Source organism: Cydia pomonella, chromosome 12, assembly GCF_033807575.1.
Source record: "Cydia pomonella isolate Wapato2018A chromosome 12, ilCydPomo1, whole genome shotgun sequence".
NCBI lineage: Eukaryota > Metazoa > Arthropoda > Insecta > Lepidoptera > Tortricidae > Cydia > Cydia pomonella.
In genome coordinates, this window is record NC_084714.1 from 9,521,003 (window position 1) to 9,546,060 (window position 25,058).

The window sequence follows — 25,058 nt, forward strand, 5'->3', positions numbered from 1 at the left end:
CTTAGCTTACTAATAATTACAAAATGTTTTGTGTATATCTGAACAGACGGAGTGTTTACCATTTACCATCCATGCACCACTAATCACCTTGTTTTGTTTAAGTGTATCGGCAGATTTTATTTTACTGTATGTTTAAATACCCTCTATATTTTTAGTTCTTTCGCTAATTTCATGCAAAATAAATGTATTTGTATAGCTTTAAGTTCTCATGTAAGTGAATTGTCAAATTCTTAGTGAGAAATAAAGAATCTTAAACCTAAGGTCCGCGGTTCTTTAAAACCAAGCATAAACTTTATAATTTTCATATCAAATCTCGGGGTTAAAAACTATATCCATTCTAAGCTTACGCACTGAAGCTTTACTCGTCCAAGCACTGAAGTCCCGCGAAATGGCACTACCAATTCCGATCACTGGTTATTAGAGCCTAACGGTGTATATGAACCTAATACCACCCACCGTTTAACTGATAGCCTTAACATTTTAAGATTCTGTCCCTCAGCAGAAAATATCTTGAAAAAGGATAGACTTAAAATGATCCCTTAAGGGTCATGAATACGGCCCCTTGTATACAAACATTTTAAAAATGACGTTTTATATTTTTTCAACGTTTCCTGCAAAAATAGGTATCAATCATAGGTACTTTTCTGTGCCGCAGATTGGATTGCAGGATTGGCGTAATAACGTAAACACAAAGAAAACTATATTAATATATAGTGTTTTATTATAATATGCACATTACTTTCAGTTCATAACATTATTTATTATATAAATTAGATAAAAGGTAAAATACATTGAAGGCGTCTAGCGTCAAAAAACTATTAGTATATAACAAACAAACACCTTAAATAATTCGACTGGAAAATGCAGATAATTATATGTTAAGGTGCACTAAGTTCATGTTCATCTCTCACTGAGCGTAACCGTGAGCGAGATGGAAGTGCATACCCGGGAGCGCGGATACCATTGTTTATTGTGTGTACGTCGAAATAAACATACAAAGTAATTGATACGTTCCCTCAAACACAATATTGCCGATTTCTAAAAGCAATTTTCATATTTTTAGCTTTTGTACATAATTTGTTACAAAAAATTTAAGTGCATTTTAGACCTTCGATGATGTTAGTGTTTTTTTCTATCGTGCGAAAGTCAAAAACTCAGGATTTGAATCGATAGTCTCTCGAGAAAGGCCTCAATGTTGCTAGTTAAATTTATGGCAGCCGTATTGTGATCCGAAAAATCGCCACGACTTTAAAATCCGTTTTCTGAACCTACTGCACCTTAAACATAGTAAAAGACCTAATATTTAATATAAAGTACAAGATACAATATAAACAAGAAAGACATAATTAAGAGCCCTTCCTTACCTAAAACACATTCAACAAAAAATGTTGATTGATGCTATACAACCACATAACAACAGTAAAATAAGTTTTTGCTACTGAAAATAGTGAATCGAAATTACACATAAATTAGGCAAAAACTTGGCAATAATTACAAATCTTATTATAAATAAATACTTAGGCGGGCAAACACTGGAATTAGATTGAGTAATATCATGTTTCAATAAATATTGAATATTTATAATTTAACCGGTCGGGTCCCCAGCCTTAGAAGAGAATGTCAGAATCTTCCGAATGCCACGGGTTTTTGACTACTCATACATATTGTATGGTCGCGTGTGCGATATCGCGTTCACGGGGCTCGAGGGCTTGACAGAGATTAGTTGCACTAACTAAAGAATCTCATTTAGTATTTTTCAATGCTATTTGAAGTTAAATGCAATTTAATATTGTAATTTGACATTAAATTGCAGCAATATATACATTCATATTAGTATATGACATATCACTCAACCAGACGAAAGAAGTCTTGCGTTTGAGCGCGTTCAACTTTACTAAGAGAACAAGATATGATATTTAAGAATTCCTATACCAACAGGGACCTTAGTAAATTTTAAACCATGATGTACGTTCATTTAGAAAACAAGTTTGTTTTATTACCGTGTATTCTAAGGTATAAGGTCCAAGGTTTGGATCTTTCCCTCTCGGTTTACTCTGTCAGACCTAGTTGCTTCACATAAAACTAGGTTCTAGATATTGCTGAACAAGCAATAAATTCCTTTAAGCATTCAAACGAAATAAATAAACAGTTAAATTTATCTACATGATTTACCTATATAGCAAATAAACTTTTCAAAAGCGTTTTAAAACAGATCCGACAACTTTGGTTTTACAATTGCGTTTAGTTTTATCGGATTTGTATTGAAATAAACAATTTTTTTATTTGTCTACATATAATTCATTAATATTTTTGGTAACTAGATGTGTCATTAACAACTGAACTATAACAGACAATCAAATTTAAGTTACACGTAATCGTATTTTGTCTAGAAGTCTTCTAGAAATCGATTTTCGCTCATGTCATCTCTAATATGGGTTAATATGGTATCAATGAATGATGACCTGAACACAAATATACGAGTTAACAAGCACGAAAGTGTTTTCTTTTAAATATACCATGTGGGGCTCCAAATGAAAGGGCTTTGTGAGTAGTATAAAGAAATAAGTATTTGGCAAAAATTTCATTTTTGGTACAAGCTTTTATCGCTGACTGTACTTTTTTTCCACAGGCAACTAATACTCATCGAGATAATTCTAAAAACCCCAAACACAATTAGGTTGCATTGTTTTATCACAGAGGTCCTATGGCTATACCTCCTGTCACCATCATCAAATCAGCTTGATGGTACCATAATATTGCATTGTCACCTGACTTACATATGTATGAAAATTTTCAGCTTCATCGGAAACCGGGAAGTAGGTCAAATTTAACTTGCAAGATTTGTCCCATACATACTAACAGGGCAAGTTCAATAAAAGCTAGTAAGAAGTAAAAAACTGTGTACTGTCGACTTTGACGTCACAGTAACTACCCCCACCATTTTCGCGCTTGTCATCTCATATATTTGTGTTCAGCAGCGGTGGAAGCATGGCATGGTTCCATTTTTATCACTTGTCACTATGCCTGTCACTTTCGCGCTCACATACTTTTTAGAACGAGACAGGCATGGTGACAAATGACTGCCACTACATGACATCAAATGGAATGTATTGATACCATGTTTACCCATATCCAAGATGACATGAACGGAAAGTAACCTAAAACCTGATTTGCCAGCCTACTATAGTAGCGGATGGTACTCCCGTGATTCAATTCATGATAATTACAATAACGTACGAGCGATTTCGAATGTTTCTCTAGTAAAAGTAGAGAACCTCTACCAAGTAAGAATAAGGCAATCAAAATTTAAAGCCAATATTATTCGTCAATATTGTGATCTATACTTTTTTTTTACTAGACCATCAAGTAAAACTACCATTTCACATATTATACTAATTAGCTAAAACGGATAAACAGGTCACTGGGGAGCTAATTCGGTATATTCCAGAAGACCTTTTGCATGTTGCGTACCGTCTACAACCATGGTGCGCTGCAGAATCGCATGCCTAGTGAATTTTAACTTAATTGTTTAAGGTGTCCACTGTGAGCTAGTTATTACTTATTACATCTACCTCTTTCCACACTTTCTTCAACAGTGACAGAGAGGTAGACCTCCGACGAAAAGTTCGATTTAATAGGCTCCAAAAGTATATTTGAATGTCCCTCTTAGCAGAAAGTGTTTTGCAAAAAGGTAGATGTAATAACCTAATAACCCATATGGTGTTATACTAGACATACGGTTTCTTGCAATCTTTACCGAATCATTGGTCTTTTTTAACGGGGCCCTTCTCTGGCTTCAAGTTAAAGATCAAATTTGTTGTCTAATACAGTTCAGAGGTTCATGCTCAGTATTGATGACTTTAACTCTCCTGTTGTAAACACGTGCCGTTCTGCTTGAGATGGTCGCTCTGTATGGCCTTCATGACAGCGATCTCCTTGTGCTCTTTGCGCGTATTTCTCATCTCGAACTCGAGGCGGTGGCTTATTATTCGTTGCACGATGTCTTCTGTTGTCATGGAGTTGCCGGATTTGATAATCTGCAATTAATTTTTATAATAATAAGTATCTCTCTCTCTCTCTCTTTTTCTAGCTATGTATCCCACATGGTGGTGGGGAGAAAGGGAGGGAGCTTTCCTACTTAACTTCCTCCACTTCGCCCTGTTCACCAAATCGATTGAGATCTATGAATTGATAGGCAATACAGCGATATTGGTTCATAAAATACAAGACAGTTGCAACCTATGTGCGTTTATAACCTTTTTCCAGCCATAGTACGATTTATCGACCACATAGGTGCCAATAGAATTCCAACTTTAACATTTCGATTTAAGTTTCAAATTAGATTTTACTTACGGGATACGTGATTTGTCTTCAAATGAATCATCAAAGCTGGATTTATTGGAATATATTTGAATTTTTTGGGAAAACCTTGTAGATTGGTGTGGCCTGGAAAAGGGTTAACCCCATTTTACAGTATTTTTAGCTAGCCTAGTATCTAAGTAGCGTTTTATTAGCTATAATTAGTGTCAATAAAAGTGCATGACTGTGGTGGCGGGAACGTGCATGATCTGTAGGGGCAGCACAGGCCCCCCCCCCCTTTTTATTGGAGCGAAATGTAAGTACTTTTACTGTCCGTGCATTACATGTTATACACTGTCAAACTAGCTCTGTCACACCTTGGTGACGTCAGAAATACATACCTATAAAAATTTGGCTATAATATATAAGCTAGAAAAACACCTGTAATGCACGGACGTATCGATTCATGTCAGCAGTGAAAGCGAGGGACAGTTAAAGCGTTAACTTCCAGTGTAAGCTCACAAGATGGCAGAACCTACAATGCACAAGAAAACATACGTGAACTTGAAATGGCACTTTCTTTGAATTCTTTGGCGTGAAGTGTCAATGTACAGTTTATGTTTCCGATTCAGGCCACAAGAGGGTCTGCCACCCTCCAAAACGTCAAATCACTACATTTTATAAAACAAAGTTCCTAGTCTTCTAAACTCAAAAACTACTAAAGGGTTTTCACACGGTTTTCACCTATCAATAGAGGAATATTATAATATTAGGAAGGTTTCGGTGTATTACTTGTTAAAGTCATGTGTAAATTGGTTGAAGTATGACGATGTTTGCTAATGATTTCGGAAAAAAATCACGCTGTCTTGGAGCTTTAATCAAAAAAGCTGCCTAATCCGTTTGAGCTATAACAACACAATTTATGGTGGAGTTGTCACTTTCATTGTTCTACAAAAAAGTTCGCGATGGTGTATGTCTATCTTTTAAGGATATCTTACTATACCCATTCGTATCTTCTATAAAAAGATCACATAGTATACCGGGTGTGGCCTGTAACACGAGCAATAAATTTAACTGTAGGCTGTACTCCTCACACTTACCAACATTTGTGCAGCGATTTTTGAAAATTATGATTTTTTTTGACTTCTTATTTTTCATGCAAATTAAATATTACCTTCAAAGTACGCTGTCATTAGTGTAATTGACGTTGATTGTGACGCTTTAAACATAACAAAATTCGCAATACATTTACATTGCGTCTTAGAATAAACTTTAAAGTGTTCTAAAAATCAAAATAAAAGTAATTTTTAAAAGTTGCTGAACAAATGTTGGTCAGTTTGAGAAGTACAGCCTACAGTTTAATTTTTTGCTCTTGTTACAGGCCACACTCGGTATATGTAGGCCAGGCAGAGGCAACGAATGCTCAAAAAAGTTAAAGAGGGAAATGCTTTTTGACTTCGTAACTTTTTTTGGATTTTTTGGTACAGAGATAGTTTGAGGTTTAAGAGTGATAACTTAACTGAAACATTCACGCTTTTATCTACCTTCGATACATAACGTTCCGCTGTGCATTTCTTTGTTATACATTCGTACGTGACTGATATTCAATTATGAGATGCAACGCGATGACTCAATTACGTGCTAAGCAGCGAAACAGGCGAAGAAGGTATTGACCGTGCGAGTTATGGAGATGGTAGGGCAAACGGAGGCCCAAAAGCGAAAAGCTGAAGCGGAGGCTAGAAGACACGAAAAGTGTCTCAGGAGGGAAGAGGAGCTGTAACGGCCAACGAAGAGGATAGTGGAAACACCGATGACGCGGTAACGTCATAATCACCGAGTGAAAGTGCCGAATCGTACTGCGTAAGCGATTTGATAATAAATGTATTTTTTAACTAAATGTGCTGCTCGTAAAAGTTATTGTTCATTTTTAGGGTTCCGTAGCCAAATGGCAAAAAACGGAACCCTTATGGATTCGTCATGTCTGTCTGTCTGTCCGTCCGCATATCACAGCCACTTTTTTCCGAAAGTATAAGGACTATACTGTTGAAACTTGGTAAGTTGATGTATTCTGTGAACCCTATTAAGATTTTCACACAAAAATAGAAAAAAAAAAATTGGGGGGTTCCCCATACTTAAACCTGACACTCAATTTTTACAATATGTCTTGGTTACAAATTAATTTCAAAAGACTACTGCACCTACTTCATCTTTCTAGTTTAACCCATTGGTAGACTGGTAAGTCCGCCATTTGTACCTTCATGTATTGTGCAATAAAGATTAAATAAATAAATAATAAAATTAATATGTCCACTTGTAGCCTGGTTTCTTAGGAGCCCAAATTAGGAGATAAATGTTGATCATTCACATGCCTTTATTTCGAAAAATAATATCTTCAAACTCATTACCTCGGCACATGACATGAAACGCTTATCAAGAGTATGGAAGAAAGGGTCAAGTAGGTTTTACTCTTTTCCCAATATTATATCATGCTAACAATATTTGCCGTATACGGTATTGTGTGGCAGGTTTAATATCGACGTATATGGTTATCGAGTCAACAGTGTCGTTTTCCGTGGTTGTGGTGGTTAAATTAAAATTAATATATTTTTCCTTAATTACGCGAACAGTTTTTCCCAGTTGCCGGGTCCCAACTCAGTAGGTTACATTTACGTAATCTAATTAAATGATCGACAGAAGACCATTACCTTCGAAACAGCTGACAGGGAGATTCGAAAATTAATATTTTGGAATTTTCAAAGTGACTTTTAAGACAGTATTTTTGTCATGGGACATATGTGTGGGAAAAACTGAAAAATGGGACCTTTAAACCCTTCTCATCACCCAGTTCAAGGGCTACGGCCGGGAAGTTTTGATATGTTCACCTCCTATCATGTCCAAACACTCCAAATAAAGTTACGGGTTCAGAAATTGTGTTCCAAACATTTCCTTCTATAACTTTTTTGAGCATTCGTTGCCTCTGCCTGGCCTACATATCATGTGATCTTTTTATAGAAGACAAGAATTAGGGTACAGTAAGTAAGTAAATATTCTTTATTGCACCACAAAGAAGACAAATTTAAAAAAACAGATTTACAATGTAAAGAAAGGTAGCAACAGGCGGTCTTATCGCTGTAAGCGATCTCTTCCAGACAACCTTAGGTTAGCAGGATATAAAGAACAGTGTAATAGGGTAAGATAAACTACATTATCGCGATCTTTTTTGTGGACTAATGAAAGTGACAACATTAGATCCATACATTGTGTTGCTATTGGGGGCGTGAACGATGGCAGCGCCGCTTAGCGTTCGCAACTACTGGGGAGCTGTCAAATAATGAGCTCAACAAAATAAAGATTATTCCTTAAAAATGTTTACTATAATACAGTTACCAATGTGCGGAATCTTTTCGTTTTCAATGTTATACACACTTGACTTTTGCTTTACTGAAAATAGTCAGAATTATCTGTGTATTCTATATTATTCGGTTAATTTTCTTCGTCGTTGTTTCGTTACAAATTCAAAGAAAAAAAAGTATGTTTCATTATGTTTTGATGGCCCACTTCATGATCATCCTACTGGGGATACGTATGATGCTTTCAAGTATAAAAGTTTTGCCCTTCTTCACAGGTTTTAATCAACTCATTTTATGTTAAAACATATGTTCTTTCGCTTATCACAACGTTTGTTGTGACAGACGACAGACAACTCTTCGTGCCAAAAGTATGTTTCTGACAGGCTTTCAGTAACTGTCATTATAACTAATATTACAATTACCTAATGTTGGTACACTGTATTAGCCATACTATTTTATTAACATCCAAGCAAAATCTGCGTTGACATAAGACTAGATAAAATATTTAGCCGTTACGTTGGTAGGCCTGGAATAATAGTATATGATATAAAAGCCTAATTTCTAGCTCGATGTTGGAAATATATAAAGTTTACTATTACTGTTTCGTCCAGTATTATTGCAGTTTACCATTTATCAGCTATCGTGACCTATTCGTATCTATGATTTTATCGTAAATATGATTTTAAAGCAAAAAACGTGAACAAAATAACGGAATAGTATGGGAATTGACAAAAACACACGTAACATGTTTGTCATATTGCGAGAGACTTATTGGAGATAATATTTCTGTATTTTTGTTTTAGTCTTTGACCGCCATAGTTGTTCGTAGCCCAATAAGGTTACAAAATAAAATGAACCTTAATATTTTCTAATAAAGTTTACTATTGCCTGTAATTGAAATCATTTAATTCAGGCACAAGTCTCATAAAGTGTTAGTACAAACATTAATATTTAGCTACCTATATCTATGTTAGATAATAGTATGTAATACCGCAAGAGGTCTGGAAGACCACGCACCGTTCGGACCCCAGCTCTAATAAAGGCAGTGAAGGCGAGAATTGCAAGAAACCCCGTCCGGAAGCAAAAGTTGTTGGCAATACAGATGTCTGTGAAGAGAAGCTCCCTAAAAAAAGGTATCAATGAAGAACTTGGACTACACGCTTATCGCAGACAAAAAGGTCTTTTGTTTAATGGACGATTAAAGACTATGAGGCTAGAGAGAAGTCGCGTGCTATTGAAGCGGTACGCACAAAATGGCCACCGAAAAATATACTATTTACAGATGAAAAAAAATTTACCATTGAAGAATGTTGTAACCGCCAGAATGACAGAGTGTATGCAAAAAACAGTCAAGAGACGACTGCGGCTGTTCCGAGAGTGGAAGGAACAAAATTGACTTTATTGCCCACGAAGACTGGCCGTCCTCCAGCCCGGACCTTAACCCCCTGGATTATGCCATATGGCAGGTTATTGAGAAAGCCTGTGCTAAACCCCACACAATACTTGACTCCCTCAAGGGGTCCATAGTTAATACAGTGACGGAATTAGACATGACAATCGTGCGTGCCGCTATTGTTGACTGGCCTCGTCGTTTGAGGGCCTGTGTCAAGGCCAGAGGAGGCCATTTTGAATGATATTGTCATATATAATTCCTGATTTTGTGTACTTCATTTTAATATATAGTTTATCAACTTTCGTTCGTATATTTGTATTATGTATATAAAGATTATTGCAGTAACAGAATTTTAGTAACCAACTAGGTACATATAATAGTTATTTGTTACAAGAGGGGTAAAGTTGTATTGTAACCACTCGTGGCAATATTGATAATTGATACCAACTGGGCTAAGATGGTTGGCTCTTTATCATTTGTCACCATGCCTGTCACGTTCTAACAAGTATAAGTAAGCGCGAAAGTGACGGATATAGTGGCAAGTGATAAAAGTGGAACCATGATGCCGCCGCTGAACCAGACGAAAGATTCTAAAATTGAACCACGAGCATAGCGAGCAGTGTTGCCCGAACGTTCATTATAATTGACCATTAACTATTACAAATTAAATCGTAAACCGTAACGGACGGTTACAATTACGATAGAGAGTAGTTCGAAAAATGGAATTTTGAGCGTTGCGAGGGTTTTAAGGCACGAGGGTTAAACTGCCACCGAGTGAAATTAACACAATTTTCACCACACCAACACGAGGAAAACACTAACTGTTAAATATCAAACTAAATCAAATCCAAATAAACGTTATTAAATATTTATCATTCAAATGTTTTTATAAGGAAACAACTCAAAATTTACTTAAATCAGATTACTTTGCCTCACATGGGGATAAAATGCAACTTTCTCATCATTTTTGAACAATCTTTTTTTTATTAGTCTACTTTTAAAGTCATATAGGTCCTCGCTTACAGTACGGGAGGTCTACACCTCTTATTACTTTCTTTATAATTAGCATTTTAATGAATATTGATTACTGTTATCGTGTAGTATAAGTATATAAAATATTTGTTGAATATATGTATAAGTACGTTCTGTTTATGTATTATTAAATTATTTAGTGTGTTTAATATTTTATTGATAAATTTTTCGAACGGTGTTTTTGTTATTTCTTTTTCTATAAAAAAACGTTAATACAGTGGTCACCTTGAAGCAGCCGCGCCGCTTGGGCTCGGCGTAGGGGTCGGCGCCGTCCGCGCCGCGCGCGATGGCGGTGTCCCCGTGGCACACCACCTGCACCTTGAAGTGCTCCATCAGCTCCGCCGTCACGGAGTACGGCGCACCGATCACCACTTCGTGGACGTACTGGGCAAATACGGAAATTATACTTGAGAATATCGTAACTAAATACATGACTCGAAATTTAACCCTTTATTCGACGCAAAACACGGAAGAACGTGAGTTCAAGCTCGTCGACGCTGAGTATACTGGTTAAGAAAAAAAATAAAAATAAGGGATCAAAGATTATGTGTAGCATTTTGAATGTTGTCGAATTAAGGGGTCGAATTGTTGCATTCTTGGAAGTCTATATACACGGTTTTTAGGAACAAGGATGTAATAAGCCAATATTGTTGAAGCGCAATAGTTACCGATTGTACGGGGAAAAAGTAGCCAAAAACCTCGCGTGATTTGTGCACGAGCCCTAGTTTGGAAAAATTTATTTATTAAATATAAATGGTGTTTTTTGTATAATTGTCCTTGTAATTATTGTTGCCTAAAAAAGGAAGGGCATTAAAACCACCAACACACCACTTATAATATGTAATAATAAATAAATACCTAATACATATTATTACACAAATTAACAAAGTCCTGTTTACTGTAGGCATTTGTTAATTTGTGTAATAATGTAATGTAATAATCAATAAGGCTTGTATACCTATATTATATTTATTTCACTATATTTTCAATGGGGCAGTAAACCTAAATTATGCTCTTACTTGGCAGGCAGCACGGACAGCATCCGCTCGTGCAAGTTCATGATGGGGTAGTTGAAGCCCTTGTAGCGGTTGACCTCGAGGTGGGTGTGGACCCCACGATGATGAAATAGAGGTCCACGTGAAACACCTTGCAGTTCAGCACGGACAGCACCTAAATAATAATGGAGTTTCTATATTTATTATTCTTACCTTGCAAGCAAGCACGGATAAAACCCGCTCGTGCAGGTTCATGATGGGGTAGTTGGAGCCCTTATAGCGGTTAACCTCGAGGTCGGTGTGCAGCCCCACGATTATGAAATCTCCCTGCTCGTGAGCCGCTGCGAGGAAATCCAGGTGCCCCACGTGAAACAAATCGAAGGCGCCCGCTACGTACACCACCTGGAAATTTTTTGTTGTTAAATCTTACTAACAAAATATGTGTCAGCACGCTTATGATGATCTGTCTTGTCTACGCGACAGCGTGATAATGACATGCCTGTCTCTTTCAATCGCGCGACGTTAAAAAGTAGGTATGCATCATATCACGTGGATAACGCCAAATGGGAGCAGGACTAATAATTTTATGGAGTGTGGTATATGGTGTAATCAGTATAATATACAGTGATCGGATTTTCCGGTGCAACACCGTGGGATACCAAGTAGAAAACGTAATATGGATATGACCAACATTCCCGGATTTCGTTTGAAAAAAAATATATCAATATGATAGGTATACTTAGATAGGCAGCTCAAATTACGAATATACTCGTAAACTAAATCTTTATCAACGCATTGAATATTCTTTACTTTAATTTAATGTAAACCTGTACAGTATTTTTAGTAGATATCCATAAAAACAAAACTTCTATTTTTAATGAATTTAATGATGAACTATGATTTTTTATGTATGTACCCAAATTTTGTATTTAATACCCAAAGGCTATTTGATACCTGGGTCAGTTTTAAACAGAGTTTTACAACCTATCTTTTGTAATTGTTGCAAGTACATATATCGAAATTGCATAATAATAAACGCCCTGGCGGCATCCTAGGTTAGGTACCTATTTTATAATGTGTTTGTTTGCATTTTTTTTAATGTTTTGGTATTTTATTATTATATGCATATTATAAAAAAATCTATACCTAAGAGTTAAGATGAATAAAGAAAATACTAACGCTTATTATATGCACAAATAATTTCGGAAAATAAGTGTATGTGCACATACACTTATTTTCCGAAATGATTTATTTAACGCGACAAAATGTTACTTAAATTTACTAAATGTAAAGCCGGTAATTTATTCAACAATATAAGTTGTTGAATCCCGGGGTATATCCATATTAGTATAATGTTTGAGGTCATTCACCCCGTGTTGCACCGGGAAATCCGATAATATACATATGCAAATGAAAATGTAATCCTATCCTCTTATTACTCCATTTATATGTAATTTATTTCACCACGACATATTTATTTCATCAAGTTTCTCGATATATATGACGTGAGATTAGCGAGCCGAGCGAGAGTCTAGTTTGGGGAGCGCCCCAAGTGCCCCAACACTCAACGGAGTACGTTATCATTTCACACAAGTTTAACGTTTAAAATAACACTTGCACATTCTATGCTATAAACATCGCTGCAGAGTTATCTTGAATTGAACAATACGATACTGAATGAAACACTACATTTTTGTAAAGATACTCGAGTTGAAAAACACAACATTTTAACGTATTTTTTGTATTGCCCTGAGGTATGTATATATATTAAACACTTTTAACAGGTTCCTAAGGTATAATAATTCAGCCTATATACGTCCCACTGCTGGGCACAGGCCTCCTCTCATGTGCGAGAGGGCTCGGGCTATAGTCCCCACGCTAGCCCAATGCGGATTGGAGACTTCACATACACCTTTGAATTTCTTCGCAGATGTATGCAGGTTTCCTCACGATGTTTTCCTTCACCGAAAAGCTAGTGGTAAATATCAAATGATATTTCGTACATAAGTTCCGAAAAACTCATTGGTACGAGCCTGGGTTTGAACCCGCGACCTCCGGATTGAAAGTCTGATGTCATATCCACTCGGCCACCACCACATTTCCTAAGGTAATAACGAGAAAAAAAATTACGGCAACTATATACAGCAATAGTGACAGCGTAAATTATGATTCATATGTAACTAGCCGGGTCCACACAGAGCGAGCATACGCGCGAGGCAATTTTCTCACGCACAAACCGGCCAGTGTAGACATGCCTCGGCCGAGGCGGTGCGCTCGGGCGAAGAAAACGCGCGCGACGCCTCGGCCGAGGCACGTCTACACTGGCCGGTTTGTGCGCTAGAACATTGCCTCGCTCATACGTGCTCGCTCGCTCGCTCTGTATGGACCCGGCTACTAATTCAAATTTATAGTCTTGTACCAAAAGTACATTAAACTAGATTATTAATTAAGTACATATTTTACGACCGGTATGTACTTTTACCCCCTTATTCATAAACGTGTACTAAAGTTACGATGCCGCTAATCATCGTTTGTCCCTTTCCATCATACTAATACGTCGGAAAGGGACAAACGATGATTAGCGGCATCGTAACTTTAGTACACGTTTATGAATAAGGGGGTTAAGGTTTCGAGCATTTGTGTGTAGAATTTTGCACATTTTCGTTGTTTTTAATTTTTTTGTTATTTTAATTTGTTACGTAATGCAATTTAATGGATGCCTGTCGTTGGCCTTCTTTTATGTAAGCATTTACCAATAAATAAAATATTGGCGGAGCGAAGTGACGTCAGAGCGAGCGCGCTTTTTGTATGGGGCGTTGTTACACGCGGTGCGCGCCCTACCGGCGCTACATTTACTTTCGCAATTTGTAAAGCTTCGCCAGAAATATATGATTAATTTCAAGAGGGCAATGTTATTTTCATGTATAGGTCAGTTCAGTTTAGTATGAAAAAATTAGTTCCAATGAAATTCCGAAATATGATCTGTGATCATATACTACTGGTCAGGCTTTATGTTTCTACAGGCCCGATGTACGGTCACGTCTGAAAATATCGATACGAAAAAAGTGCCAAAATGTGTATACACGACTTTATTACCCATATATTAAGGTAGTGTATACATATTTTTGGCACTTTTTTGTAACGTTATTTTCAGACGTGCCTGTACACATTGATTAGTGTTAAGTGAGAGTTCATAAATGTGCTACTTGCATTTAGTAGCAATTGTATGAACTTGAATCTACTGGAAATTATTTTGTAGAAATTATTTTTAGGACAATCCGATCTAAAATAACTCTTTTTTTCATTGGAATACTTCTGCTAAACACTTTATTTAGATGTTAAGCAAGAATTATCGCGCCGTGTGATTAGCGCCGAGATTTGACGAGTGCTCTAACTTGGAGTATTGTCACTTCTGCCAATCGTTGTATTGGCCATGGCTATCCAATCCAGCTCACTTATCTGCAGGCTTCGGTGAAAGACAACTAATGAACTGTATGATGTTTGCGTAGTAGCCTAGTAGGGAGAAGCCAGTGTAAGGTGAGCGCGTCGTGCGGTCATAGCCGAGTGCTCTAACTTGGAGTAGCTCTATAGTATACGTCGATGGCTTTCAACTTACCTTATCTGTAGGCTTCGGTGAGAGACCACTACTGAATTGTATGATCTTCTGTGTAGTAGGCAGGAACTGCGAGCACCCTGTGTAAGGTGACCGCGCCGTACGATCTGTGCCGAGATTTGACGAGTGCTCCAATGCCACGGAGTACTCTTTGTCACCTCTCCTGGAATGCAGACTAGCCTTAAGTGCAACATTTTACATACTAATGAGAATAATATGATAATAAATAAAATAATAAAATAAATAAATTTGATTGTGTGTTTAACTAGGACTAGGTCTGACCATATTTAGTCGCGTCCTGACAATAAGTGCTAATAACTAGGAAACAAATGAAATTGCTGATATCAGTTCAAAATTGGTGCCAAATATCTAATAACTAAATGAAAACTGATAAAATAAAAGGAATAATAATCTCGGTTTTTTCTTGCTTTAAACTCTAGCCTTAAAAAACCGCAGGCTTTCAATTAAAACCTCTGGCAATTCTAATTTCCAATTATACATATACCTACACCTACAGCAAATGTCATATTACCACACAAAGCCAAAAACTTGCGAAATTGTTTATCTTTAGTAAGTTTATAACCTCTTTGCTGGCCTACCACTCAGACCTACACCGATGAACAGCTGTCAGACTTCTGGATCAAATAATAACAATAACAATAGTATAGCAAACTCACTAGAGTGGTTTAGTTGCTCTTGTATACCGTTTTAAAGGCCAGCTTTCAATTTAAAAGTGATATTCGCCTTCTAGCCAGTGTACACCGATAAGACACCTTCCTTATACAGCATTATAGCGATAATTCATTTCGTAGAGAGGCATATGCCAAAACCACGAAGTGAAAATTCTAGTGAATTTGAGTATTTACCTACATCCTGCTTCGTTCAGATTACGCTCCTAATAAGCGTACTTAACTCATGCAAAGCGCGCAATCTACCTACAGCAAATATGCGTGTGTTCACTCATATTCGACAACACACAACTCACGGCGCATTCGCTAGATCTGGACAAACCTTCACAATAAGGCTCAGCCAAATAATTAAATAGAATGAATGGTAATGATGTAAATCATTACCATACCGTACCGTATTTACCGTAGTTGTAAAACTACGTCTATAACTAGTGAATTATAATTGTAGGTACACACATCGTTTGGTTGATTTTTTTCTGTTATTCGTAATACGTAATGTCGTAAAGGCGCACGCTACAGAAATTAGCGTTTTTTACAAGCTTTTATTTAACTTGCCCTGTTATTGGTAGTATGTACCTATCTATGTATGTTATTTTTATAGTATCAAATCTTGGAAGGTAAATTTCCCACTTCCCGATTCCCAATTGAGAGGAAAATTTGCGTACAATACATTATTACACTGGGTAACAATGCATTATTATGCTGCCATCGAGTTGATCTGAGGATGGAGCCACCTGCCATAGGAACTCTGTGATGGAATAAAGCAACCTAATAGTGTTTGGGGTTTTTAGAATTGTCTCTATGTAAGGTAAGGTAAGAAGCGAAAGTAACGTTGTCTTTCTGTCTGTTAGCTCTTCTCGCTTCTTAACACATTCAGTGCTAGCGCGAGCTACGAGCATAGCCGATAACACAGGAAATGTATACAGCGAAGAGCGCCTACGAACAGAGAACCCGCCCAGCGGGTTACTGACAGTGAGTATGTTAAACTGCTGAACAGATTTACATAAAAAAAAAAATTTTTTTTTTATTTAATCTGTTTATTTCATATCAAAAAAACATGCATTTTTCTAACTTAACTACTAATCTTAAATTAAAAAGATTTTTTGAGTTAAGGAGTAGGCGTGTAGAATTAATTATACAGTACACTTCATCTTTGTATAAATTTTCATTATTTTCGCATTTTAAGCATGAAATTTGGTATAGAGATACAATTCGAATCCCGGGGATAGGAGTTTCAATCGAGGAAATAATGATTATACGCAGTTAAACTCGCCGGTAGAAGCTAGTTTCAGAGAGAAAACAAAAAATATTACTTGAAATGTTCTCTGGTGAGAAGCAACATCCGCCCCACGAGATCGGTCGTTGATACTCCGGCAGTTCTTTGCACCTCTCTGAAAATAATAAATCATATAAAATACAATACAAATATTCTTGAACACTTTTACAAATAGGGATAAGTGTGTTTGGCGTTACATTGGGCCTGTTTACACATAATTTGTGTTTATTGCGTGCTCATACTACGCGCAAGTGCCACTAAGCGCAAGGTTTTTTTTAATGATATTATGATAAACGAGCAGACGAATCGTCTGATGGTAAGCGATTGCCGTCGCCCATAGACACTAACAACACCAGTAGGGTTGTAAGTGCGTTGCCGGCATTTAAGACGTTCTAGTCTTTAAGGTTTGAAGGTCGTATCGGTCCGGAAATACAGCAGGCAACAGTTCATTTCACAGTTTAGCTGTGCGAGGCAAGAAGTTTCAGGAGAAACGCACAGTTGGCATTTATCGGCAGGGATTAATCCGATGATACATGTGATAGAAAATGCAGACCGAGGCTACATTTACGCAGCGCCAAGAGTTAAGTCGATCTGAAATACGCTGGCAGTCGACAATTCGAGTTGCTGTTCGTTGGATGCGGTGGGCCGGTGTGATATACTGCCTCGATCTGTTGAGCACACCGAGCTTTTTGGAGGTTAATTTTGCTTTTTTTTAAAATACCACGTCGGTGGCAAACAAGCATACGGCCCGCCTGATGATAAGCAGTCACCGTAGCCTATGGACGCCTGCAACACCTGCCTTACCCTCTAACTAAACGGAGTGGACTTCACTGAGATGTCTACGCCAAGGATTCCGATACTGGCAGTCAGGAGAGTGCTCTCAAAACGAGGCGACACGACAAACTCGTAACTTTTTTATGTAACAAGTAGCCTATGTATGAATTCGCAATAAACACTCATCTATGTGAAAACAGGCCCCAATGTGAAGGCCAGCCACACTTATCCCTATGCCACACTTACCCGTATTGACCTGACTTCTTTGGTCAAGAAAATAAATCCCAGGATTTCGAGAAATTACGAGCAGTAAAACCGTATTGACCTGACTTCTTTGGTCAAGAAAATAAGTCCCAGGATTTCGAGAACTTACGAGCAGTAAAACGACAAATTAAGAAATCTAATCTTCTTTTAGTGTCACTTATTCTAAAAATGTAGTGTCAGCAAAAAAAATCTTACTACATGTCACAATTACCCTTCTCCATTGGTTGTTTTATAGGTTTTTTTTATCAATGAGCAGAAGAATAAAAAGCAACTATTTTCATGACACTTTTTTACTTTTAACGTGAGTTATATCAGTACCCATCATACATACCTATATCTGCCTGCATTTTTGACCAAATGATATGTATCAATTCCATCTGCAGTTACTGTGATGTCATCTGTAAAAAGGAAGTTACTAACATCAGCACCCCTTTATCCAAAGTCGCAGGGAGCCTTAGGTCGCCAAAGTTCGTTATTCCTTTTCAGTCACCTGGCGTTTATAAAATTTATTGCAGGTGTGGTAGTTCCTATATCGGGGAAACAAAGCGCATCATAGCAGAAAGAGTTAAGGAACATATCACAGCTGTCAAAAACGTCAGGTGGACAAGTCTGCTGTGGCTGAGCATTTACTGGAGTGAGGACCAAACCACTGGATCGAGTACGGTCTCTTGACTTTACCGTCTGTTGGTTGATGTAATAAATAAAAAACTTAATGTTTAATACTTATTCTGACGTAGCTCTAACGATCTTCGTAAAACCAGGCCTAATAAAAATAAAATTCTTTAAGTTTTACCAATTCATACGTACATAAGTGTTGCCTTGAGTCCTATTCTAATATCGAAAGGTCATAAGTGAAAGGTCAAAGTCAGTGATGTTTTACGAAGGAATGTCCATAATTTTAACCAACTAACGAATAAGGGAGGGCACTCTTTTTCTGTTGTTTGTAAATATTTTGGCAAGATTACAAAAAAGTGTCTTTAAAATTTCTGGATAACCCAGCCAAGAACCCACCTACTTATAGTTCTTGTACCTTAAAAAAACATACTGTATATAAATCCAAAGGACTAGAATTAAGATGAACTTAGGTACTAACCAAAAAAATTACAAGTCAGTCTATTATGAATTATGAGACAATGTTTATGCCACTGACACTGTATTTTAATTTTAATATTTTATTTATATTGTATATTGTTAGAATTCCATCCTATTTCCATCAGGTAAAACCGAACAGATTGAACTACACAGAAAGTTAAGGCAAATTATACACAGTGATGTCAGTTATGTATGCATTGCATTACCTCAAACTGATAAATTTAAGTCTAAAGGATGCAACAGCACACATCAAGTGTGGAGAATTCCTAATGTATCATAAAATCGTTTTTGATAGTTATCTTACATGTGACTGTAATACTTCACGTGTGCGTAAATAACTTGGAGGAAATTGCATGAATCATCCATTCACAAGAACATAGATATTCCGATGAGATTATAAGTTTCTAAATATCTGATAAAATAGTATTCAGTCATTATTTAGGGATTGCAATCCGGTCCGGCGGATCCGGTAATCCGGCCGGATCCGGCACTTTTCAGGAGCTGCCGGATCCGGTAAAAATCACCGGATCCGGTCAAATAAAAGAAACGCCTAAATACAGCACGCACTGTGCGGTTTAGATGAGGAAAAGGCGACGGATGAGAGGTATGAAGTTGAACAGAGCATAAAACGAATGGAAAAGTGTAAATTTAGTTAAATAAAAATATATTTATTATGACGATGACTGGGAACAGAAGTTGCCTTTCATGTTGGTGGCACGATACGACGATTACATAAATACTGTAATAGAAGGAAAAATTAAACGATGGAGATGCCATGGAAGGCATTTGTAATTTATGCTAAAGAGAAGAAAAGAGTGTCATAATGTTGTGATTGGAGATTACAAGTAAACAAATGAGCAGGATTAAGTCGGCGGTACTCAACCGACTAGTTGGGCTAATCAATATGTGTTCTATGTGTGAATGAATATATGATTGTAAGTTTGTACTAAAAATTAATGTATGAAATGAAATGATAACATTGATAATCTTTAGTTTACTTCGATTTTTATATATATATGATAAAATATTGTTTATTTTCTATTCAAATTTGAGAGAATCTTTTGTATTTACTATTTCATCCAATCTTATGCAATTTCCTTCTTGGTACATGCTACTTTACGTCTAGCCAATTCTTTATTTGATCCATGTAACTTTTCTTAGGGAGTCCCTTTCCGCGATGGATTTCAATCCTACACTCTATTATTTTTCGTATGAGATCGTCGTGTCGTGTTCCTTTCCCTATAATTTGACCAATATAATTTTCTATAAATTAAAAAAAAAAGTTTTTTTTTTTAATCATACAGTCTAACTACTTTCTTGGGCAAAAAATTAGGGAAAATTTAATATCATTTTGGTTAATAGTAAAATATCTTATTTTCTTACTAGAATGGATGTCAACGTTACAAAGAATTCAATCAAGGAACAGTTATGAAAACTTGTCTTTTCAAGGAGTTCCAATTCCCACCCCACATCCCATTAACGGGCTTTGGAAACTAATCAAATTTATAATTGTAAACGAAAATTTGAGCACTTGTCAATGGTTATATATAATAAATGACCGATTTCATATTTTGGTTTTTAAGTGATATTGACAATGTCACACTTTTTACTACTAAGGGTTATTTTATTGTTAAGAAGTTATTTATTAAATTCAAATTATAGATTTAGGAATACGTATTACGCAAAAAACTAGAAAAATATGTCATTTAATTAACTTTGATATCCCTATACCAATCCGGATCCGGTCCGGCCGGATCCGGCCGGATTATGGCCAAAATCCGGCCGGATCCGGCCGGATTGAAAATCAATCCGGTTTGCAATCCCTATCATTATTGTATGTAAGAATTAAGATAATTTCAACAGAACAACATTTTTGAGATAAAGTTTGTTACATACAAAATGTGTGAATGACCAGCTAATTGGGAGCGTGCACGACTGTCACGCAACCTAGTGTCCGCAAGTCTAGGGGAAAACGTCAATTCACTACATCTTATAAAACTACTCCAAAACTAAAAACTACTGAACGGATTTTCATACGACTTTCATCTATCAATAGAGTGATTCTTGAGGAAGGCTTAAGTATATAACTTGTTAAGGTTTTGTGTAAATTGTTTGAAATATAACGATGTTGTCGGAAAAAATCACGCTGGCTAGGAGCTTTAATCGAAAACGCTGCCTAATCCGTTTGAGCTATAACAACACAATGTATGGTGGGGTTGTTTCTCATTCATAGGTCTACAAAAAAGTCCGCGATGTTAAATGTCTATCTTTTAAGGATAACTTACTATATCCATTCTTAACTTTTAGAAAAAGATCACGTAATATGTGGCATTTGCAAAGCTATTTACATGGATACATTATTAACAATTATCAAAATAAATACGTTAGTTATATTAAGCATTTCATACAGATTACAGATGGTCCCTTACACCATACAATTTAAATGAATATTTCAGAAGTAATCGTAAATCAAAGTTTCATTTCGAGCCATATAATTGTACGAAATGTTAAAGACGCTATCCGCAGTTAGTTCAAATTTTCCTCCGGGCTTTGCTGCGTGGTTTTTTAAGAAAGACTATTTGTTTAAGTCAAGTAAGAAAAATATATGTTCATATTAATTATATTGCAAAGACCGTGGTCGTACTCGATACACGATTGAACGAAATCGGCTCGCTAGAAAATTTTTGCAAAGATTGGTCTTAAAATCACAATTAAACGGTTTTATGTCTTTATTGTTTTGACTTATGGGTCTGCAATTAAAATCACAATTTCAAAACATTTATATCTAAACCTTGGTCGAGTTAAATATTACACTAATAATCCACTTTTTTTTATTTAAATATTTTTCTTATTATTCCCTTGCCCAGGCCCAGTAACATGCGACAGTGCTATCTAATTTACTCCGATACAAATAGACAGTGTGCGCGCTTTAGGTATTGACAGCCTCTTAATGAGAAACTCTTGCGGGCTTACAGGTGACCCCAAATCGCTCACAAGATAATACAAAACAAACAATGTCAATGTAAATAAATTAAATAACACAATTATACAAAGTAACGCGGGGGGGCGGGTTTAGGGTCGGCAACGCGCATGGAACTCCTCTGGAGTTGCAGGCGTACATAGGCTACGGACACTGCTTACCATCAGGCGGGCCGTATGCTTGATTGCCACCGACGTAGTATAAAAAATAAAAAAAATTAAATTACGTCAAATAACAATCAGATAAATATTAAGTGTAATTATGTCAAATTACAGGTGATTAAATATATTGAATTAGGTGTAGGTAATATAAACATTAAATTACAAATAAGTTAAAATAAATGTCAATTTAACAACGCAAGTGTTTCTTGAGAACCAAGCCTATAAAGTAATAGATAACCTATACCCATTAACGCAGCACGAAACTGCTGCTACTGCGGGCAAAGAATGGCAAAGCATAGCAAAACAGATGGAGACAGCTGGAGGAGGCTTTTACCCAGAAGGGGTCTACAGCAGAAAAATAAAATAACATTTAAAATATATAAAATTCTCTGTAGACTGAAGAAGCTCTAATAAATAAATAAATAAATAAAATAACCATTAACAGGCAAAATTGATAAACACCTCAATAATTAAAATCTATTAAGTCGTATTATTTTAATTTTCTGGTTCTTCATGATTTTACAATAATTAAAATTAGGTGTGTATCAATTTTTGAAAGAACAACAACAACAACAAGAAGATGGGAAGATGAGATTAAGAGTGCAGCAGGAGGACATAAATGTTAACATATATATATATATATATATATATATATATATATGTTAACATTTTGTTGTTAACATATATATATATATATATATGTTAACAACAAAATGTACTTACAAAATACTTGTCTGAAATAAAGGCTATTTCATTCATCAATTTTTCAGTGCCTTATAATCTCAGATGGATATGCATCAAAAACATAATCCAGTCTATGCTGTGTGCAGTCAAGTAAAGAAAGCATACAGTAGTAGTGACCACAGTGTACAAGATTTTTTTAATGATAAACAGGCATGTTACTGTGTAGGCTCATCACACATCAGAGCTTCAAAATTGAAGTCTAAATTGACTAAAATGATGTATGCCGCCCTGAAGGGTTAAGAGTGCTATCAAGGAATGCCACCAATTAGAATACAATAATATTAGTTTCATAAGATTTTAGAATTTAGATGAGAAACTGGAAGAGACTCATACTCACAAGGAGATCCCAAAATAAAATACTTAAGATTAAGAAAACTATTTATAATTTATCAATAGATTTGAATATAATATCTATTAAGCCTCCTTAATAAGTTTGTGAATAAAGGCTATTTAATTTTATTTCAAGATTTTAGTTTAGAATAATATTTGTCTTGTTACATAGCCTACCTTTTGTGCCAATGTCGTCTTGCTTAATTTATATTACCTTGTGACGAAGAGGGCTGATTGATCAATTTCAAAGTCAAGGTTAGAAGAGGATATAATTCAATTAAGTCATATTTTGTCACTATCATTGCTAAGGCAAAAAGCACAATAATTTCCTAGACACACAACATGTTAAGGTGATATGTTGTAAAAAAAATATGTTAGCAAATTTAAAAAAATATATGTGACAAAAAAAATTAACAATGCTGTTGTCCTATGTATTGATTATCTCATTTTTCCTTTAACCTGTGATTTTTTTGTCTTTTAATGCTCAAATATTTTTTGTGGCCTGACCATGACCTTGTGACCTTTGACTATCTAAAATCTTAAATCATGACTTACCTCCGTGTACACAGAAGTCACACTGATATTTATCCAGTGTCTCAAGGGTTGTGACGTAGGGTGCTCCCTCAACAACCTGGTCAACCCATTTTATAGCCTTCACCATCTTATACCGCTCCTCCTGTGTAAAAACAGGGGGTCCTTTGTGTTTTGCTATTTCTTCATCTGTGTGCACTCCGACTATTAACACATCGCCCAGTGCCTTCGCTTGCCGCAAGGAGTTTGCATGACCAAAATGCACCATGTCATAACTGAAAACATTACAAACTAAAGATCTACTGAAACATTTTGCTTTTGTAACGGAATTATAAGGCCGAAAAGGATTTATAAATAGTTCTTGCCTTGATTGGCAACGGATGTAATGTTTTGTAACTATTTGTAGTAACCTGAAAAAATAAGGCGAAATATCGAGCGCTATATCGAACAGTCGCAATAAGAGTGTAGTAATACGTATGTGTCTACTTTAAATAACTTTTATTACTTTTATATAGATTATTATCGAACGACAATGGTAATTTAAAAACATTGCAAGCAAAATATAAATTTATTATCATTTAACTTACCACCCATCGCACCATACACGAATTTGTTTCTTTTCTCCATTAGGGGCACTCATTTTATTTATTGAAAACAACAAATCTCTTGTTAAACCTCTCAATTAATTGATAAATAAGTATATTGCACTAATAATTAAATTAATATAATCGAAACATTTATTCGATTTCAAGTCTCACGCCTCTCCATTCACAGCTTTGCACACCGACAGTCTTTTTTTTGTACTGTCAAATGAGACTGTGACGTCAAAGCATGACGAATTGTTTTACTATATGATTTTATAAGAAGTGCTGGCTAGTAAAGTTGGTGTGCTTATATTGGTCAACATGGAATTGCTGGTATTTTCCTATAGACGAGACAAAAAGTACTACAGGGCGGCTACCGGGAAAATCGAAATACGTCAATTGCGGGCATTTTTCTCTGTCACTCTGATTACGTCTTACTAAGAGTAAAAGGGAAAGATCCCCGCAATTTGCGAATTTCGGTTTTCGCGGTAGGCCCCCTGAACTGAAGTATTATTTATGTTCTTTTAGTAATTTCCTTTTCACTTCTCAATGAGAGATTCTTATTCTCATAACATACCTAAAGTTTGTTTTTGCGCTATGTGAGTATAAATGGCTTTTTATTATATTAGTGGATAAAGTAAAATCATCTATTTAGAGGCTTTTTTTTCAATAGAGTCCAAAATCTGCCATACAACGAGCCGCGCCAAATGCCATGAATAAAAATGCTTGTTTCATGTTCTTATTGTACAACAGTGTTGGCCGAACGTTAATTAGAATTGACCACTAACCATTACAAATTGAACCGTAAACCGTAACGGACGGTTACAGTTTACGGTTTCATTTGTTAATGGCCAATTCTAATTAACGTTCGGCCAACACTGTTGTACAATCTAGTGGCATGCGACGTGAACCTAGAGGAAGAACAGCCGCACAGACATACGATATTTTTTC

General features: G+C 36.1%; 1 protein-coding gene across 2 annotated transcripts; it reads right to left on the reverse strand.

Moving 5' to 3' along the window:
* Window positions 1–696: 696 nt before the first annotated feature.
* Window positions 697–24,323, reverse strand: LOC133523474 (ethanolamine-phosphate cytidylyltransferase). 2 transcript variants are annotated; one of them, XM_061859081.1, is made up of 8 exons: window positions 24,111–24,323; window positions 23,548–23,798; window positions 18,017–18,083; window positions 16,685–16,762; window positions 14,686–14,842; window positions 11,283–11,471; window positions 10,300–10,458; window positions 697–4,037 (listed from the first exon to the last, which is right to left on the reverse strand). In XM_061859081.1, exons 1-8 carry the CDS (start codon window positions 24,161–24,163, stop codon window positions 3,861–3,863), a joined length of 1,131 nt encoding a protein of 376 aa, XP_061715065.1. In that variant the 5' UTR covers window positions 24,164–24,323; the 3' UTR covers window positions 697–3,860. The 2 variants fall into 2 exon arrangements, with proteins under 2 accessions (XP_061715065.1, XP_061715064.1); XM_061859080.1 differs by having other exon boundaries at window positions 14,686–14,845.
* Window positions 24,324–25,058: the final 735 nt, after the last annotated feature.

Excerpts from the sequence above, each read along its gene's own strand:
- LOC133523474 (XM_061859080.1), bottom strand. The coding sequence starts at position 24,163 with ATGAGTGCCCCTAATGGAGAAAAGAAACAAATTCGTGTATGGTGCGAT. Across the intron at positions 23,799-24,110 it reads CGTGTATGGTGCGATGGGTG|TTATGACATGGTGCATTTTG; the intron begins GTAAGTTAAATG and ends TAATGTTTTCAG. Across the intron at positions 4,038-10,299 it reads AGCGGCGCGGCTGCTTCAAG|ATTATCAAATCCGGCAACTC; the intron begins GTGACCACTGTA and ends AATTAATTGCAG.